We start from the raw sequence: 18,609 nt of genomic DNA, 5'->3' as shown, positions 1-18,609 counted from the left end.
TCCTGACTTTTCAATCTGACACCATTAAACGCCACTCAGGATCCCTACCATATAGAGCTGGCTCTCTATACCCTGGAATTAATTCATATTCTAGAATGCATGTTCACTGTAGAGACAGGTATGTATTAAGTATGCAATGCTAAATATACAGAATTCCTTCAGTTCCATGCTTTGTGCTTACAAGGCAAGGGAATGGCATGTAATTGAATTTATAGCATCTTCGTTTTGCAGTTAAAATTCAGAAGCACTAAAAAAATGGTAGTGAATTGTATCTAATAGATAATTCCTTCCACCCCTTTATGTCTCAGAAGACTATCCAGCCCTCATTCTCATGTTCCCCTAAAGTGCCTGTGAAGTCTGAAGGGCATTTAGGATTTGACTCTCAAGCTAAAAAAAATTTTTTTTCACGTTCACTTTCTGATTTCACAAGTCATTAAATGTTGAGGACAACTTTATAGAAGCAGACAGTGTTGCTGCTTTGGCATAAGTACAATTTAAGTCAGTTTCCTCATGATACATAAGAATGGTTTAAAGAGTTTTATGAATCTACAGAAGTGACAATTTTTTATCCATTTAGATATTATATTTGTATGTGAAAACACTTGAAATCTTTAATAGAAATACAAGTTCCTATAAAATTTGTTGGTTAATTTTCCTTATAAGTAATGGATTTCAACTGAAGTAATTTTTTTCTTTCTAATCACTTGTTGAGATAGAAAAAATTCTTAGGTTCAGAATCTCAATTTTTAGAGATAGAACAGTCTTATTTTGTACTAGTATATGATGTAATGATGACCTTTCCCCCCTTAACTTCTCATTAAAAATTTAAGTCTTTTCCTAAAAAAAAAAAAAAAAAAAAAAAAGCTAAGTTTGTTATATTTGGTCTTTGCTTATTGCTAACAAATCACATGCTGAAAGAAAGATGCTATGTTTTGCACATATAAGTCAGCTTTTGCTTGTTCCAAAGCAAAGATTAGGGATAATTAAAAGAAAGAGATTCTCAACCCAAAGGGTCTCAACCCCAAATATGTTATCTTTTACTACTACATTTATATTCTGAAAATAAAATGCATTAACAGGTAATATTTACACTTTGTCCATCTCACTCTTAAAATACTGTGATTTCAGTTAGCAAGAGGTGAGTAGAATTTACTATTAGTGTGTGTGACACTAATTTTTAACAAATTAAAACTTGGTCAACTATCACCACAAAAACCAAAGAGAAACAAGAGGGTTACTAATGTTTTCTATTTATTCATTAATAAAAAGTGCATAGTACAAGCCCTTTACCCCAATCCAAGTACTCAGTAAAAGATTAACAGGAAACCCTGGATGGCACAGACATGATTTGTTTGGCATAATTTAGACATTTTAAACCAGCAATTAACATTTAGTACATCACATGACCACTTTTCCTTTTTTTGTTGTTTTTGTATGTTTTTTAAACAAAGTGATCTTCAGACACAGTAACAAACACACATGATTCTTCATTTAAGAATATAATATATTAAGAGACTAAGCCTACTACTGCAATAACAAAGATTTAATCCATTAACTGTAAACTCTCTTCATTGCTTCTTCAGGTTGCTAGAATTCCTGTCTCAAGAATTCACCTGGCAATGTTTTAGAACAAATCTGATTAGTGAAAGTCTTGCAATATTTAATCTCTTTCAAAGTTCCTTCTAAAATGTGACCTATATAAATTCCATATAAACACGATGGTACACTTTCAATTCACAAATCACAAAAAGACACTAAAAGTAACCTTGTGATAGGCTGTGACTGATAGTTACTTTAGAGAATCTTTGCAAGTTTAAAAATGTGACTTGCTGAATGTGGGATCATGGCCTGGTACATCATAAAACATTTTACCACAAAACATTTCCAACTTTGCTTTTCTTGTACATAAAGCCAAAAGCACTGTTCTGCATAAATAAAACTAATTATGTGGTAATGAACAAAATGATCAACAACAATCTATTTGCAGTGTTTAAGTGCCACTGGTGATTTTAAAAGATGGGGCCCTAATCTTTTTTCTTCCAGAGTATTCAAAAATTTTCTATTTAAGAAAAAAAGGATTGTAGTGATGGTCTTAAGCTAATGCTTATAAGGCAAATGACTTACTAGTTTGTTCAATAAAAAGGCATCAATCATGCAGAAGCTTTAAGGGTTATGTTTTTGCATTGTAAATTACTGTTGTAAGAACAGACTGTATATCTTGCCCTATTACAGGTGCTGAAGAATTTTACAAGCAATGTAATTAGAATTAATGCTCTGTGGAGATAAGAACTACTGTTATTAATCTGTAGATAAGTAATCTGATACAAAGAAAAAAAACAAAAACAAAAACCTTGCTTCAGATCAGGTATCAAATAAATACCAGCAATGGGAGCGCAGGCCCTACGTTCTCAGAATAGAAACAAGATTTCCAGGGCCCAGCCTGACACTATACCACTCTGCTACCATGTTACTTAAAACTGTTCATAACAGCCAACTCTCAATGACTTGTGTGCTGCTGGAATAGTGTAGGATTACATGGCCACTTGGAGGATATGGAGAACGTGAAGGAGGGGAGCAAAGGAAGAGTCCCCCAACTTTCATCATAGGAGTCTGTTACCCCGGCAATTTCTACAAGTTTAGAGCTGGGAAAGCAGAGGCTGATTGTCAAGGGATCACAGCAGAGGGAAACTTTTATTTTGGAGGATTAAGACTTGTAGTATCTGACTTCCTGTGACATGCTACTCTATTAGCACGAGTAATTAAGAGTTGGTTGTATTATTTCATCAAGTTGGTCAGAAAACTTAAGATGTACAAGAAAGAATGTAAGTTAGGAATATCAGATTGTATATCTAAAATGATGACCTTACATTGTGTAGATGAATTAGAATGCAAGCTAAAAAAATACTTTAAGTGCCACAAGACTATATCAGAGACTGTTACATAGTGCAGTGATATAGTGATGTACAAGTGCAAGATCTACAGAATGAGAGTCTATGCTGATTTTGCTTTTATGATGAAAAAATGTCATATGTTGGATAGAAGTATACTTTCTAGGTCCCCATAAACTGTTCTCACTAGGAAAAATTCCATAACCAAGTAGGTCATGTACATATAGTCTTTATATTTTTCGCTCATTTTCCAAATTGGCCAAGAAAAACATATAAACGTTTATTTTTTTGTACATTTCAAAAATGTTCTTAAATTAATGTCTACAAAGCATCCCTCCCTTTAGTTAAAACAGGACTCACACAGTAAGGGGAGAGAATAAACGTCTCATTCTTCCCCATCTGCCATATCTTTCCCTGGAACCAACAAAAAATTTGTGAAGATTTGTTAAAATGTTAGAAAGGCATCAAAGTCAAAACAATTTTCAAAGAGGTCAGAGAATTAACAAGTAAAACAATATCTGGAAATCAGTGGCCAAAGAGGCACTCAAAAGTTTTAAAGTTATACTCACAGAAAGGAAAAGTGGTAATCCAAGTTTTAGTTCTAAAAACCTGGAGCCAATAAGTCAAAAGCTATTCTTAATTTTTACAGGTTTTCATCATAAACAATAAATTATAGTTTAAATTAAAATGATATAGATTACTCTCAGTATAGCCAGGATTTGTTAAATTTTCTCTTTTTATAAACTTTTTAAGTCTAGCTAGTTACTCAGTGGCTTACAAATATTTTATATAATGAAGTTAATATGTACTTTGTCAGTCACTTGCATTTATTGACCTTTTTAATGTAAAATAATTTCATGGAAGGTAGAAGTTTAGTAAACAACCATATAATTTCTTCTTTCTTTTCTAAACATACGACTCAGGTCTAATGGGCTTTTGCCACCAATGGTAAAAATTCCATCAGATTTAAAAAGTCTGGAGGATAGGGATAAGACCACCTTCCACAGAGAGTGTCTATCAGGTTGAGTATAAATATAATGTGGTTCTAAATTTCCCAAATGAGTTCAAATAACTTTAAAACAATACCTTATGCCAAAAAAAAAATCAATCCTATAAAAACTATCAAAATCATTTCATCAGTTTAAATGCAGAGATTGCAATTCTCCTTCAATCAGGCCAGAAATTATCACACACACAAAAAAGCATAACCATTACAAAGAGAATAAGTGGAATGTTTAAGGTCAAGAAACCCCAGAATCCCATGTGACTCCTTTAAAAAAAATCATTTACTCAAATATACTCTAAATAGGAATGGTGGCAACATGGGAAACAAAAAATTAGATCACAGTAAAATTTCTAGTAGCTCATGAAAACAATACCATCCTATGCTGTAAATGCAAAGGGAAAAATAGTACTAATTGGATTAAGAGTACTCTGGTCGTTTTCTTTCATTTGGTCGTGCAAGGTGTTAAGCTGTTTTCATTTTCTATGATATAAAGTCTAATCCACAGGAGGAGCTGGTGGGTCTTGTCCCTGGCAACAACAAGAAAAAAAATCCAAAAGATAATGAAATTAACTTTTTCAGAAACTACAGGACAGCAATTCTAATATAAAAGAGAGAATTAACTGACAAGAAATATATTTTGTGGGGAGGGCTAGGCTTTTTCCTAGGGTTTTTGTACATTAGTAAGGTTTTTGTAGGTTTTTATACATTAGTAAATCTATAGTTTTAAGATTTCCCAAATTTAAAACTTTCCCAAGTAACAAAGGCACTTTTTTTTTTCAATCTTAACAATACTAGATGGGAAGATAAGGCCATTCATATTGGCCATTAAACATTACTACATGTTGAGGGGCTAGGAAAGCAAATAAACAGAATAATATAATGTTAATTTTTTTAATGCTAGAAGACAAGGTTCCAAAGAAAGGAATTACTTGAGCAAAATGGAAAAAATTGAATCAAATCTGAATATTAATTGACATGATACTTTCAAAAGTCTTGAAAAAGTTAGACCTTTGAAGTTTTTACTTTTCCTGCTCAGTCCACAAAAAAAATGGAGATGTCTTTTAAATGGGCACACTGACAAAGTAAGCTTTCTTAATGCTGGTAAGACAAACAGAACATTAAGAAAAATTACTACATTAAGAGATACATCTCATTTTTATTCATGACTTAGATATTTTTATTTTAATATATGTGAATACAGATATTATATAGCCTTTCCACCTCCCTACCCTCCCAAAGAATAATCACCACCATTACCCAATGTTGACTAACAAATCAAGTTTCCTAATCCATAACACTTACATTATGTGGCCTGGTTGGTTTTCCAGCTATGATGGATCCTCTCAGATTAAAAGGTCTCATTAGGAACAAGATCATTGCAATAGTCACCCAGAACATTATTATCATGGGGAAACTGAGGCCAGGGTCAAGAGAAGAATTAGGTCCTGGTACTAAAACAAACAAAAAGTTTATTTGAAAAGGAATGAAATCTTTGATGTAAAATTTACATTTTTGTGTAAATATAAATGGCTACTAGCAGAAATCTAAATTTAAAAATAATATTGCACATAGAAAGTAATTATGGAACAGAAAAAAGTTCCATGTTTAATAAAAATAGAAAATAATTCAAAGGTCATGACTAATAATAATAATTAATAACATCAATTATTATTATTATCTCTAAGGTTTGCAAAGCACTTACAAATATTATCTCACTTTATCCTAACCACCACCCTGGGTGCTAGTTGCTATTATCCCCATTTTACAAATGAGAGGTATTAAGTGTCTTACACCTAGGAGTCACCCAACTATTAAGTATCTGAGACTGAATTTGAACTCCACTCTGCCTGATTCCAACTCCAGTACACTTTAGACATTATACCACCTAGAGTGGTCTTCTAGAGGAAAACATAAAATTATGATTTAAGAAAGACTAAAGTTACTGAAGTTCAAATATCATAAAGGATAGATCAAAAGATCTTTGTAATTTTGTTCTAGAGAAAAAGTTGATCTTTTCACAACAGAGACGTTTTTATTTAATTCAAAAGTCTGTGAAAAATGGGGCAGTTGGGTGGCTCAGTGAATTAGGAGCCAGGCCTAGAGACAAGAGAGGTTCTGGGGTTCAAATCTGGCCTCAGACACATCCTAGCTCTGTGACCCTGGGCAAATCACTTAACCCCAACTACCTAGCCCTTACTGCTCTTCTGCCTTAGAACCAATACACAGTATTGATTCTAAGACGGAAGGTAAGAATTAAAAAAAAACAACTGTGAAAAGTATTTGACTGCTTTTATCCAATACAGAGAATAATATTATAGTAAGAAATGGAAATATTTTTAAATTGCTTTGTCAAACCTAATTTTAAAATATGACCAAACAGCCCTAGAAGAGTTGTGAAAATATACTTTTCTCAATTCACTGCAGAGGTGTTGGTTGCTTTTTCCTCTTTTTTAAAAAATATTTTTTTTTCAAAAAAGAAGGTTCGCTCTGGTAGCAGAGATATGTAATAGAGATTTAAATTTTGTTAAATTCAGAATTTTAAAAAATTGATTTTTAAAAAATGAACAAACCAAATTGAAAAAATTCAAAAGATCAATTAATTATATGAAGGAGACAGCAGGCTCTTCAATATAAAAAGACTCTACATCATCCTCTCAAAATATAGTTTTTTAAATCTTTCTTCCCTTACAGTCAAACTCCCAGAAAAAGCTGTCTTTATTCCTTGTTCCCTTTTTTCACCACCACCCTCTCTTGGTAATGGGATTAAAATGCATTTTTTAATGCAGAATTTAAAAAAGTAGAAACAAACCCCAAAGCATCCCCTTTATTGTTAATATAATACCATAAAAGAAAGACCAAAATAACATGGAAAAATGTGTAAAACTACTTGCAAACCAGCGAGTATAACCATATCATTTATATAAAAACCCCAACCATAACCCTTTGGTCTTTCATGTTAGCCCTTATTGTCTAGATGCCTGGCCATTGTCTTTCCCCTTCTGAAGTCCCTAAGAAGTCTTTTACAGCATCTCCTCTGGATTTAAAAAAAAATTTTCCCCCAGATTGTATGTCGATACAATTTTCAATAATTCTGACATTTTGTGATTCATGTTCTCTCTCCCTCCCCAAGACAGCAGGCAATATATGCTAGAGGTTGTACATATGTCATTATACAATACAAATTTCCACATTCACCATATTGTAAAAGAAAACATTACACCACAGGACGATTCATGGAGTGAATAAAGTGAACAATGGCATGCTTCAATCTGCATTTGGACTTCATCAGTTCCTTCTATGGTCTTTTTTATCATGAGGGATCTAGGAGCTGTCAGGGCTCCTTGTCTTCTGGTAATAGACAAGCCATTCACAGATGATCATCATACATAATTGCTGTTACTGTGTACAACGTTCTCCCTGGCTGAGATCACATGACTTTGCATCACTTCATACAAAACTATACAAGTGTTTTTTGTGATCATCTTGTTTGTCATTTCTTATGGCACAACAGTATCCCATTATAATCATATACCACAACTTATCCATCCCTACCTGATGTGCATCCCCTTCAGTTTCCAGTTCTTTGCTACCACCAAAAAAAGAGCTGCTATAAATATTTGTAGAGGTAGGGTCCTTTTCTCCTAACTCTGGTCTCTTTAGGATACAGACCTACTAGAGGTATTGCTAGGTCAAAATATACATAATTTTATGGCCCTTTGGCCATGGTTCCAAATTGTTCTCCAGAATGGTTGTATTACAGTGTCCCAATTTTTCCACATCACCTCCAGCATTTATTTTTTTTCCTTTTTTTTTTTTATCATATTAGCCAGTCTGACCAATGTGAAGTGGTATCTCAGAGTTGTTTTAATTTGTATTTCTCTAATTAATAGTGATTTGGGGCACTGTTTCATATGGCTAAAAACAGTTTTAATTTCTTCATCTGAGAATTGTCTGTCTATATCCTTTGACTACTTGTCAATCAGGGAAGGCCTCTCACTGACTTTAACCCTAGCTCCCAATCTCATCTTTCAACTTAAGCTACTTTTTCAATTTGGAGGAGCTAAAGGAAAATAGGGCAACTAGGTAGTCCAGTGGATAGAGCACCAGAGCTGGAGTCAGGAAAATCTGAGTTCAAATCTGGCCTCAAACATGTATTAGCTGTGTAATCTTGGGCAAATCACTTAACCACATTTGCCTCAGTTCTTCATCTGTAAAATGAGCTGGAGAAGGAAATGGCAAAACGCTCTAGTATCTTTGCCAAGAAAACCTTCAATGGGGTCACAAAGAGTCAGACATGACTGAAAAACAAAGGAAAATAAACACAATGATGAATTGGAACTATCCAACCATCCTGGAGAGCAATTATTTGGTAATTGTTCTCTAAAAGTTATACTCAGCAAGTCTGACTCAGCAATATCTATTAGGTGTATACCCCAGAAATCAAACATAAAGGCCACATATGTATAAAAATATTTATAGCAGCTTTTTATAGGAAAGAATTAGAAATTATGAGTGTTGGATAATCCCAAGGGACTTATGAGAAATAAAGCTATCCACATCAAAGAACTGTGGAAGTAGAAACACCAAAGAAAAACATATAATTTATCACTCATTTATATGGGTATATAATTTGGGGTTTTGGTTTTAAAAGATTACTTTATTACAAAAATGAATAATATGGAAATAGGTATAATACATGTATAACCCAGTAGAATTGCTTGTCAGCTCTGGGAGTGAGGAGGAAAGAGGGGAAGGACAGAGCATGAATCATATAACCATGGAAAAATATTCAAAAGTAAATAAATTAATAAAAAATGAAAGAAATTATGAGTGTACCTATCAACTGGGGAATGGCTGAACAAATGATGATATCTGAATGTAATGCTGTACCTTAGTCATAAGAAATGGTGAAAGGGATAGGTTCAGAAAAACCCAGGAAGACTTGTAAGAACTGATACATACTGAAGTGAGAAAGACTTTTAAGAATAATTTATTTTAGAGCAATAACACTGTAAATACAAACAACTTTGGAAGACAAGATCTCTGATCAATGTAATGATCAACCATGATTCCAGAGAATAGATGAATGCTACCCACTTCCTGATAGAGGGGTGATGGATACAAAAGGCAGAACAAAAAGGGGCAGCTAGGTAGCATGATGGGTAGACTACTACGCTTGGAGTAGAGAGAATTCAGGTTTAAATATGATCTAGACACTTAGGCAAATCACTTAACACTGACTGACTAGCCCTTGTCTCTCTTCTGTCTTATAACCAATATTAAGCCAGAAGGTAAGGGTTTTAAAAAAAAAAAAAGGCAAAACAAAACATATTTCTGGAAATGGCCAGTGTGGGAATTTATTTTGCCTAAGATGCATGCAAAATTTGATATGCAAACACAAGATTCTCATGAGAAACACAAAAAGGTAATCATGAAAGGGAAACCATGAGATACCTAACATCAAACCTGAAATTCTTATATGTGGAGATGATACATGTAACTTTTTGTGGTTGTTCAGTTGGTTCATTTGTGTCGGATTCTTTGTGGACCCCATTTGGAAGTTTTTTTGCAAAGACAATAGATTCACTTGCTATTTCCCTCTCCAGCTCATTTTACAGATGAAGAAACCGAGACAAACATGGTTAAGTGACTTGCCTAGGGTCACACAGCTTAGTGTAAGAACCCATGGAATATGAGTCTTCTCAAAGCCCAGCACTGTGCCAACTAGTTGCCAGGTAACTACCAAGAACTTTATCATTAATACAGCAGTTAGAAGGTATTTACAGAGAGGGCACAAATGCAAACAGATTGTTTTTGGATGATCTTAAAAAAAAAGGAGCGAGAAAGAAAGATGTACTGGGAGAAGGGGGAAAGAATGAGAGAGATCTTTTCACATAAAAGAGGTGTGCAAGGGAGAGCTTTTACAGTGGAATGGGAAATGAGGGGTGGTGGCGTGAACAACATTTGAAACTTCACTTTTTTTTTTAACCCTTACCTTCTGTCTTAGAACCAATACTATATATTGGTTCCAAAGTAGAAGAACAGTAAAGGGCTAGGCAATGGGGGTTAAGTGACTTGCCCAGGGTCACACAGTTAGGGAGTGTCTGAGGCCAGATTTGAATCCAGGACCTCCTGTCTCTGGGCCTGGCTCTCAATCCACTGAGCCACCTAGTTGCCTCTTGAACTTCATGGGAATTGGTTCAAAGAGGAAAGAATATATCTGTACATTCAGTTGAGCACAGAAATTTATCTTACCCAACAGGCAGGGAAGTAAGAGAGGAAAGAGTTAAGAAAAACTGACAAAGGAGTGCTAAAAGAGATAGCAGATGAAGAGAGGCATTGGTCAGAAGCAAAACTGATTTTTGAGGAGACAATAAAAAAAGAGAAAGACAAACAGAAGAAAACAAAATGGAGAGAAATGCACAATCAATCAACATTATTGCATATATCAGTTATATAAATATATGTATGTATATATATATACACACACACACAGAATTAAAATAAAGAGCAAGAGCAGAATCTATTACACTTCAGATTCAGGAAAAAAGAAAAGACAAGGACAGAGATCATGACTGCTAATTGTGTAAATAGAATTAGCTCAAGCCCATTCATAGTTAAAACTCTAGCCACCAGAGATAATGTCATCCCCACCTCCCTTAGTGGGGAGGGGAGATGAGTTACCCACATGTGACAATAAGTAACAAATCAAGAACAAGAGCCTGCCCTTTGGGCAGTCCAAATCAGTGTAGAGGCTGCCATTTGTCCACTTGAATTAGAGATGGACCCACAGGAAGTGACGAGAGACAATGTTGATTACTTCCTGTTGGGGCAGTTCCCCCTTTGAACTTGGTGCTGAAGGATCTCATCTGAGACCTCAGGCAGCTTCCACTCTGAATTGTCACATGGGTAAGTTAGGCTGATTTCCTTGGCCTACCTTGGCCTTTCCAGACACTCTCTACCTTAATTAGGCTTCTTGTCTCCCTAATTGCTAAGGCATTGCGCCTTGTAGCTTAGTTTAATTAGCCTTTCAATCCTCTCTCCGCCTGTGCCTCAGGTAGGCCGGAGCTAGCCTCTCCCTCTCTCTATTTCCCTACCTTCTACCTTCCTAATTGTAAATAAACTAACTTAAACCCGATCCTGACTTGGGTCTATTTTAATTATGGAATCAATCTGAATTATTGATTCCTGGCGGCCACACCTTAAATATAGAGTGCTAAAAGAAAGAGTAGATGAAGAGAGGCATTGGCCAGAAGCAAAACTGATTTTTGAGGAGACCCAATAAAAAAAGAGAAAGACAAACAGAAGAAAACAAAATGGAGTGAAATGCACAATCAATCAACATTATTGCATATATCAGTTATATAAATATATGTATGTATATGTATATACACACACACACACTTCAGATTCAGGAAAAAAGAAAAGACAAGGACAGAGATCATGACTGCTAATTAAAAGAGATCATCAGGGAAACCATATTTTGTTAAAAAGGTTTCCTATGCAAATTAGTAACATTAATACTAAATGTGGATGCACCAAATAGCAGAGCATCCAAATTCATAAAGGCATAAACAAAACCAATACAACCAAAATTCAAAGGAAAGCAGTAAAGTGGGAAAACAATATTTAACAAAAACTGCCGGGAAAATTGGAAAACAGTATGGGAGAGATCATGGTTTAGATCAACATCTCCATATCCTACATCAAGATAAATTCAGAAAGGGTGAATTACTTTAATATAAAGAAGGAAACTATAAGTTAATTAGGGGAACATAGAATAGTATACTTGTCAGATCTTTGGGAAGGAAACATTTTAAGACCAAGCAACAGTTAGAAAAAAAATTATAAAATATACAATAAATAATTTTGATTACATTAAATTAAAAAGGTTTTGTACAAACAAAACCAGTGCAACCAAACTTAGAAGGGAAGCAACAAATTGGGAAAAAATCTTTATAACATAAACCTCTGACAAAGGTCTAATTACAAAAATTTAAAAGAAGCTAAATCAATTGTACAAAAAAATCAAACCATTCCCCAATAGATAAATGGGCAAGGGACATGGATAGGCAATTTCCAGATAAAGAAATCAAAATTATCAATAAGCACAGGAAAAAGTGCTCCAAGTCTCTAATAATTAGAGAAATGCAAATCAAAACAACTATGAGGTACCACCTCACACCTAGCAGATTGGCTAAAATGACAGCAAAGGAAAGTAATAAATGTTGGAGGGGTGGTAAAATTGGGACATTAATGCATTGCTGGTAGAGTTGTGACTTGATCCAACCATTCTGGATAGCAATTTGGAACTATGCCCAAAGAGCACTAAAAGACTGCTTGCCCTTTGATCCAGCCATATCACTGCTGGGTTTATACCCCAAAGAAATCATAAGGAAAAACATTTGTACAAAAATACTTATAGCCACACTCTGTGGTGGCAAAAAACTGGAAATTTGGGGAATGGCTGAACAAATTGTGGTATTTGTTGGTAATGGAATACTATTGTGCTCAAAGGAATAATGAAGTGGAGGAATTCCATGTGAACTGGAATGACCTCCAGGAATTGATGCAAAGTAAAATGAGCAGAACCAGGAGAACATTATACACAGACAGTTACACTGTGGTAAAATCAAATGTAATGGACTTCTCTACTAGCAACAATGCAATAATCTAGGACAACTATGAAGGGACCTATGAGAAAGAATGCTATCCACATTCAGAGGAAGAACTGTGGGAGTAGAAACACAGAAGAAAAATAACTGCCTGATCACATAGGAGGATGGGAATATAATTATGGATATTGACTCAAAATGAGCACCCTAGTGCAAATATCAGTAATATGGAAATAGGTCTTGATCAATGACACATGTAAAACCCAGTGGAATTGTGCATCGGCTATGGGAGGGGGTGGGAGGAGGGGAAGGATAAGAACATGAATCCTATAACCATGGCAAAATGCTCTAAATTAATTAAAGACTCCCAAACAGGGGAAATAAATAAATAAATGCATTTTTGAGAGGCCAGTAAAAAAATAAATGAATAAATCTCTTTGGGATACAAACCTCGTATATATACTTTTGATCCATTAAAGGATACATCTTTTCCAATTTGATAAGATTTAAATATTCAATTTAATTGTGATTTTTGGAGTAGACTCTACCATTCAATTTAACAGTAGTCTTCTTGCTTCCCAACAATTTCCAATATTAACAACCATAAATAACTATGTAATTTTACAAAGAAAATAGAAATATTGTATTAAAATTCTCACCATGAATGACTTTTTTTTTTTTAAACCCTTACCTTCCATCTTGGAGTCAATACTATGTATTGGCTCCAAGGCAGAAGAATGGTAAGGGTAGGCAATGGGGGTCAAGTGACTTGCCCAGGGTCACACAGCTGGGAAGTGTCTGAGGCCAGATTTGAACCTAGGACCTCCTGTCTCTAGGCCTGACTCTCAATCCACTGAGCTACCCAGCTGCCCGGAAAGTAATGTTTTTAAGAGAATATGTGCTTACATTTGTCTCTATTTGAGACTCAGTTTCTCTTATTGGCTTCCCACAACACTACACAAACATGAAAGCACTCAATGAATATGAATTGCTATCATTATCGAAACTAGATGTGATATGGAAGTTAATTAAGGATATTGGTTTAACTTGAATAGTGGTACAAAGTCAAGAATAATGGGAGATACGAGTCAGATAAATTTATTAAGGGAGGCCTCATCTTGTGTAAGTTTTTTCCCTTTTTAAGTAGATTCTGAGTAGAATAGAGTAGTATTTTAGGAAGATTAATCATATAACAATGAGTAGAATGAATTCACAAAGTTACTAGACATAGATTAGTAATCCTATGCAGTTAGGTAATATTGGTTTGGATTAGTTAAGTAGCAGGAGTAAGTAAGAGAAAAAAACAAGGCAATGAGATAAAAGGGATGAAAAGGGCACAAATTAAAAATGACAAGAAAACAGAAGAATGGTGGTGACACCATAAGAAATGAGGGAGTTGAGGAGGATACCTGGCTTGGTGGGAAGAATGGAGAAAGTTAAGTTTTGGTTTATTTGTTTCCCTATAATATTAATAGAAAACAAAGCTGGAAATTTGGAATTAGAGCTCTGTTGGGGGAGGGAGGTGGGATAGAGGAATAAAGATAAGCATGTTATGATTTAAAATGATAAAGACTGATATAATAATAGAAAATAGTATTTTAATTAAAGCCATGCTGATAGAGACAAATCATTAGGCCACGCACCTGTAAGTATTTAAACTGCAGCTTCTGCCATTTTTACCTTTTGTATCTCCCACGCCAGGCAGCTAAAAAGAGCGACTGCCCATCCTCCCTCCAGGAGTCTTATACTCTCTCTTACATCATCACGCTTCCTGTCTGCCTCCATTTTTACAAGAGGAATCATGGGAAATGTAGTTTCATAGTCCCCACGTGTCCATAGGGAGTCTGCTAGACACTTCCCAATAGCACTTCCCAGAATTTAAAACAAATAGGCATTAATATAAAGGTTGAAAACTGGCATTAATAATATAAAGAGTTGAAGTTAACTAAGCTTGGGTGACTGAGTAAAAGAACCAAATGCAGTATAGTATTGAGAGTAAGGAAACTATTTCAAGAAGGGCATGTTTAAAAGGCTCAAATGCAGATCTAGAAAGGACTGAGAAAAGGCAAAATGAAAATGATCAACCATCAACAACTGAAAAAGCAGATGAATTTTATGCAAAACAGTGGAATTCAAGAAACTACAAGCTCACCTCTGTATGGCATTTCATGTCTTACAAAGAAACTTTTGTAATAGCCTTTTGCGGTCTAATTTTAAGGCCTATAAATAAGTACATGAGTTTTTCCATGCATGGCTTTTTCGTACTCTTAACTTGTAATATAACAGATCTGACTAGAGGAAACCAAAGCACTAAACTCTAAAAGTTTTTGATGTCCATTTATCTAAATATTACTTAAACACAAGAACCTGGGACTTTAAAGTTCCCTTCAAGAACAATATCTCCCCCAATAATGAGTTCTATCTATAGCACCTCCTTGACAAGTGGTTGTCCAGGCTTCACTTAAATAAAAAACAACAAAATATACTCAAAATATAATACCTGCTAGTAAAGGGAGGAAGAGGATAAAAGGGAGCAACAAAAGAGAGGTGAGAATGGAGAATATAATATAATTCAAAGATCTAAATTTTCCATCTTGGGCCTGTGGATCAGGAGAAGCTAATAACCACATGAAAATGGTAGTCAGGGGGCAGCTGAGTGGCTCTGTGGATTTAGAACCAAGAGAGGGAGGTCCTGGGTTCAAATTTGGCCTCAGACATTTCCTGACTGTGTGATCCAGGGCAAGTCACTTAACCCCCATGGCCTAGTCCTTACCACTCTTCCTGCCTTAGAACCAATACATAGTACTGATTCTAAGACAGAAGGTAAGGATTTAAATAAAATTTAAAAAAAAGTTGTCAAACACCAAAAAAGCTGAGAGAGTAGCAGTGAGATTCCAATTATAGGGCTCAGTCATTATGTAATTTGGATTAAGAGACTTTTCATTTATAAGAATGGGGATATATTTGGTTTCTAGGTGTAGCTGGCTCAAAAGGCCACAGAATACCACAAATGTAAAAAAAAAAATAATCCTTATTTTCCATAAGAGGCACAAGATTATTTTTCAACTGGTATAACAGGTTTCATTAATACCTAAGACAACCAAAGATATCTATGAGATGATGTTCAGAACTCCCCAAGGGTAAGACTGAGAGTGAACAAATGATGCATAGATCTGCACTTTGTTTTTTCTTTTAGATTTTTAAAAATTTTATATTCAGTTCCAAATTGTTCCCCTCCCTTCAATCCCTTCCCTATACATTGAGAAGGCAAGAAATACTATACCCATTACATATATGAAGTCATACAAAACATTTCCACATTCGCCACACTGCAAAAGAAATAAATGAAGAAAAAAAGTTTCAATCTGAGTCCTTCAATTCTCTTTCTTAAAGTGGATAGAATTTTTCATCATGAGTCCCTTGTTATTGTCATGAATAATTAGACTGATCAGAGTAGTTAAATCTTTTCCAGTTGGTCATCATTACAAAACTGCTATTACTATGTACAATGTTCATCTATTCACTTCACTTTGCATCTGCTCATGTAAGTCTTCCAAGGTTTTTCTAAAACCACACTTTTCATCATTTCTTTTTTTATTTTTACATTTCTTTTCTCTTTTTCTCAATTACATGTAAACCAAAAATTTTAAGGTTGGTTTAAAATTTTTTTCTTAAGTTCCACATTTTCTCCCTCCTAGCCTTTATCCCTTCTTGGGAAAGATAACAATTTGATAAAGATTAAATATGTAGTTATGCAAAACATTTCCATATTAGCCATGTTGCAAAAGAAAACACAGTAAAAAAAAATTAAAGATAAATAAAGTAAAAAAAGTATGCTTCAATTGGCATTCAGACTCCATCAACTCTTTCTCTGGAGGTGGATAACATATCTCATCAGAAGTCCATCACTGTACTGCTGAGAATAGCAAAGCCATTCACAGTTCAATGTTCTCCTAGTTCTGCTCACTTCACTTTGCATTAGTTCATGTAAATCTTCCCTAGTTTGTTTGTTTTTTTAAACCCTTACCTTCTGTCTTAGAAGACAGAAGAGTAAAAGGACTAGGCAAAGAGAGTTAAGTAACTTGCATGGGGTCACCCAGCCAGGAAGTGTCTGAGGCCAGATTTGAACCCAGGACCTCCCATCTCTGGGCCTGGCTCTCAATCCACTGAGCCACCCAGCTGCCCCTTTCCCAGGTTTTTCTTAAAGTATCTTGCTTGTCATTTCCTACACCATGATAGTATTCTATCCCAATCATATTCCACTAACTTGTTTAGCCGTTCCTTAATTGATGGATACCTCCTTCAGTTTCCAATTCTTTGCCACCACAAAAAGACTTCTTTGTGCATATCTTTGCTTTCTTTGGGATATAGACCTGGTAGTGATATTGCTAGGCCAAAAGGCATGCAGTTATTTATAACTCTTTGGGCATAGTTCCAAATTACTCTAAAGAATGGTTTGACCAGTTTACAACTCCATCAACAGTGCCTTGCTATTCCTATTTTTCCACATCTCTAGAATTTGTCATTTTCCTTATCTGTCACATTAGCCAATCTGATAGGTATGTGGTGATACCTCAGAGTTCTTTTATTCTACATTTCTCTAATCAATAGTGATTTAAAGCATTTTTCATATGATCATTAATAGCTTAGATTTCTTCTGAAAATTGTTTATATTTAACTATTACTTGAGGAATGGCTCTTATTTTTATAAATTTGGCTCAGTTCCCTATATATTTGAGAAATTAGGCTTTTATCAGAGAAACTTGCTATAAACTTTTCCCCTACTTTCCTGTTTTAATATTATTGGAAGAACCTAGGCAAATTTTTTTCTGTATTTCCCTATGCTTACATCATCATTGATGTTTAAGTCATGTAGCCATTTTGAACTTCTCAGTATATGGCTTATGCCTATTTTCTGCTAGACTGATTCTCGTTTTTCCCAGCAGTTTTGATCAAATACTGAGTTCTTGTCCTAACAGCTGAGATCTTTGGGTTTGTCAAAATACTCTATTTTTTATCTAGAACCAAATTGTTTGATGATTTCTACTTCAAAGCATAGTTTGAGATCTAGTATTACTAGGCTGCTTTTCTTAGTTTTTTTTTAAAATTGATTCCTTGTACTTCCTTCAGATGAATTTTGTTATTTTTTCCTAGTGCTATAAAATAATTTTTGGGGAGTCTGATTGGCATGACACTGAATAAGTTAATTTAGGTGGAATTACCATTTTTATTATATTGGCTCATCCTACCCACAAGCAATTATTATCATTTTTCCAATTGTTTAGATATATCTTCTTTTTTGTGAAAAATGTTTTGTAATTGTGGTTGTATAATTCCTGTATGTGTCTTGGCAAGTAAATTCCCAAGTATTTTTTATTATCTTTCTATATCTTTCTGCTGGGTTTTGTTGGTAAGGCCTAGAAATGTTCATGATTTATGTGGGTTTATTTTATATTTTGCTAAGGTTGTTCATTATTTCAACCTAGTTTTAGTGATTTTCTAGGGGCAGCTAGGTAGCTCAGTGAATTGAGAGCCAGGCCTAGAGATGGGAGGTCCTAGGTTCAAATCTGGCCTCAGACACTTCCCAGCTGTGTGACCCTGGGCAAGTCACTTAACCCACATTGCCAAGCCCTTGCCTCTCTTCTGCCTTGGAGCCAATACACAGTATTGACTCTAAGACAGAAGGTAAGGGCCTTTAAATAAACAAACAAACAAAGAAAGAAGCAAATAAATAAATAAATGAAGATTAAAAAACTATATAAATAAAAGTGATTTTCTATGACTCCCTAAGTATATCATCATTATCATCCACAAGTGACATTTTGTTTTTTTATTGGTTATTCTTAGTCCTTTTTTTGTCTTATTGTTATAGCTAGAATTTCCAGTATAATTGAAAATAATGATGGTAATGGACAGCTTTGCTTCACCCCGATCTAAATAAAATTTATATCCATTACAAAGACCATCACTTTTCAAATTCTCATCTAGACTCTCAAATATTTTATTTTATTTATTTTATTAATAGAATTTATTTCCAGAAATCAACTTCTTCCTCCCTTCCCATACCACAGAAGGCATCACCCAGCAAAGATATATATAT

At 34.6% G+C, this 18,609-nt stretch overlaps 1 protein-coding gene across 1 annotated transcript in view; it reads right to left on the bottom strand.

Annotated features, from left to right (window-relative positions):
* Window positions 1–1,233: 1,233 nt before the first annotated feature.
* SMIM14 (small integral membrane protein 14) overlaps window positions 1,234–18,609 on the bottom strand; it is a 126,324-nt gene continuing 108,948 nt past the window's right edge. Inside the window, exons 4-5 of the mRNA XM_044682116.1 lie at window positions 5,197–5,345; window positions 1,234–4,421 (exon numbers count right to left, since the gene is read on the bottom strand). Coding sequence (XP_044538051.1) covers window positions 4,389–4,421; window positions 5,197–5,345 — 182 coding nt within the window. The 3' untranslated portion in view covers window positions 1,234–4,388. The remainder of the gene's footprint in view (window positions 4,422–5,196; window positions 5,346–18,609) is intronic.

This window comes from Gracilinanus agilis, chromosome 6, assembly GCF_016433145.1.
Source record: "Gracilinanus agilis isolate LMUSP501 chromosome 6, AgileGrace, whole genome shotgun sequence".
NCBI classification, from domain to species: Eukaryota; Metazoa; Chordata; class Mammalia; order Didelphimorphia; family Didelphidae; genus Gracilinanus; species Gracilinanus agilis.
The sequence above is the reverse complement of the archived record's forward strand: the minus strand, read 5'-3'. Positions and strand labels throughout refer to the sequence as shown.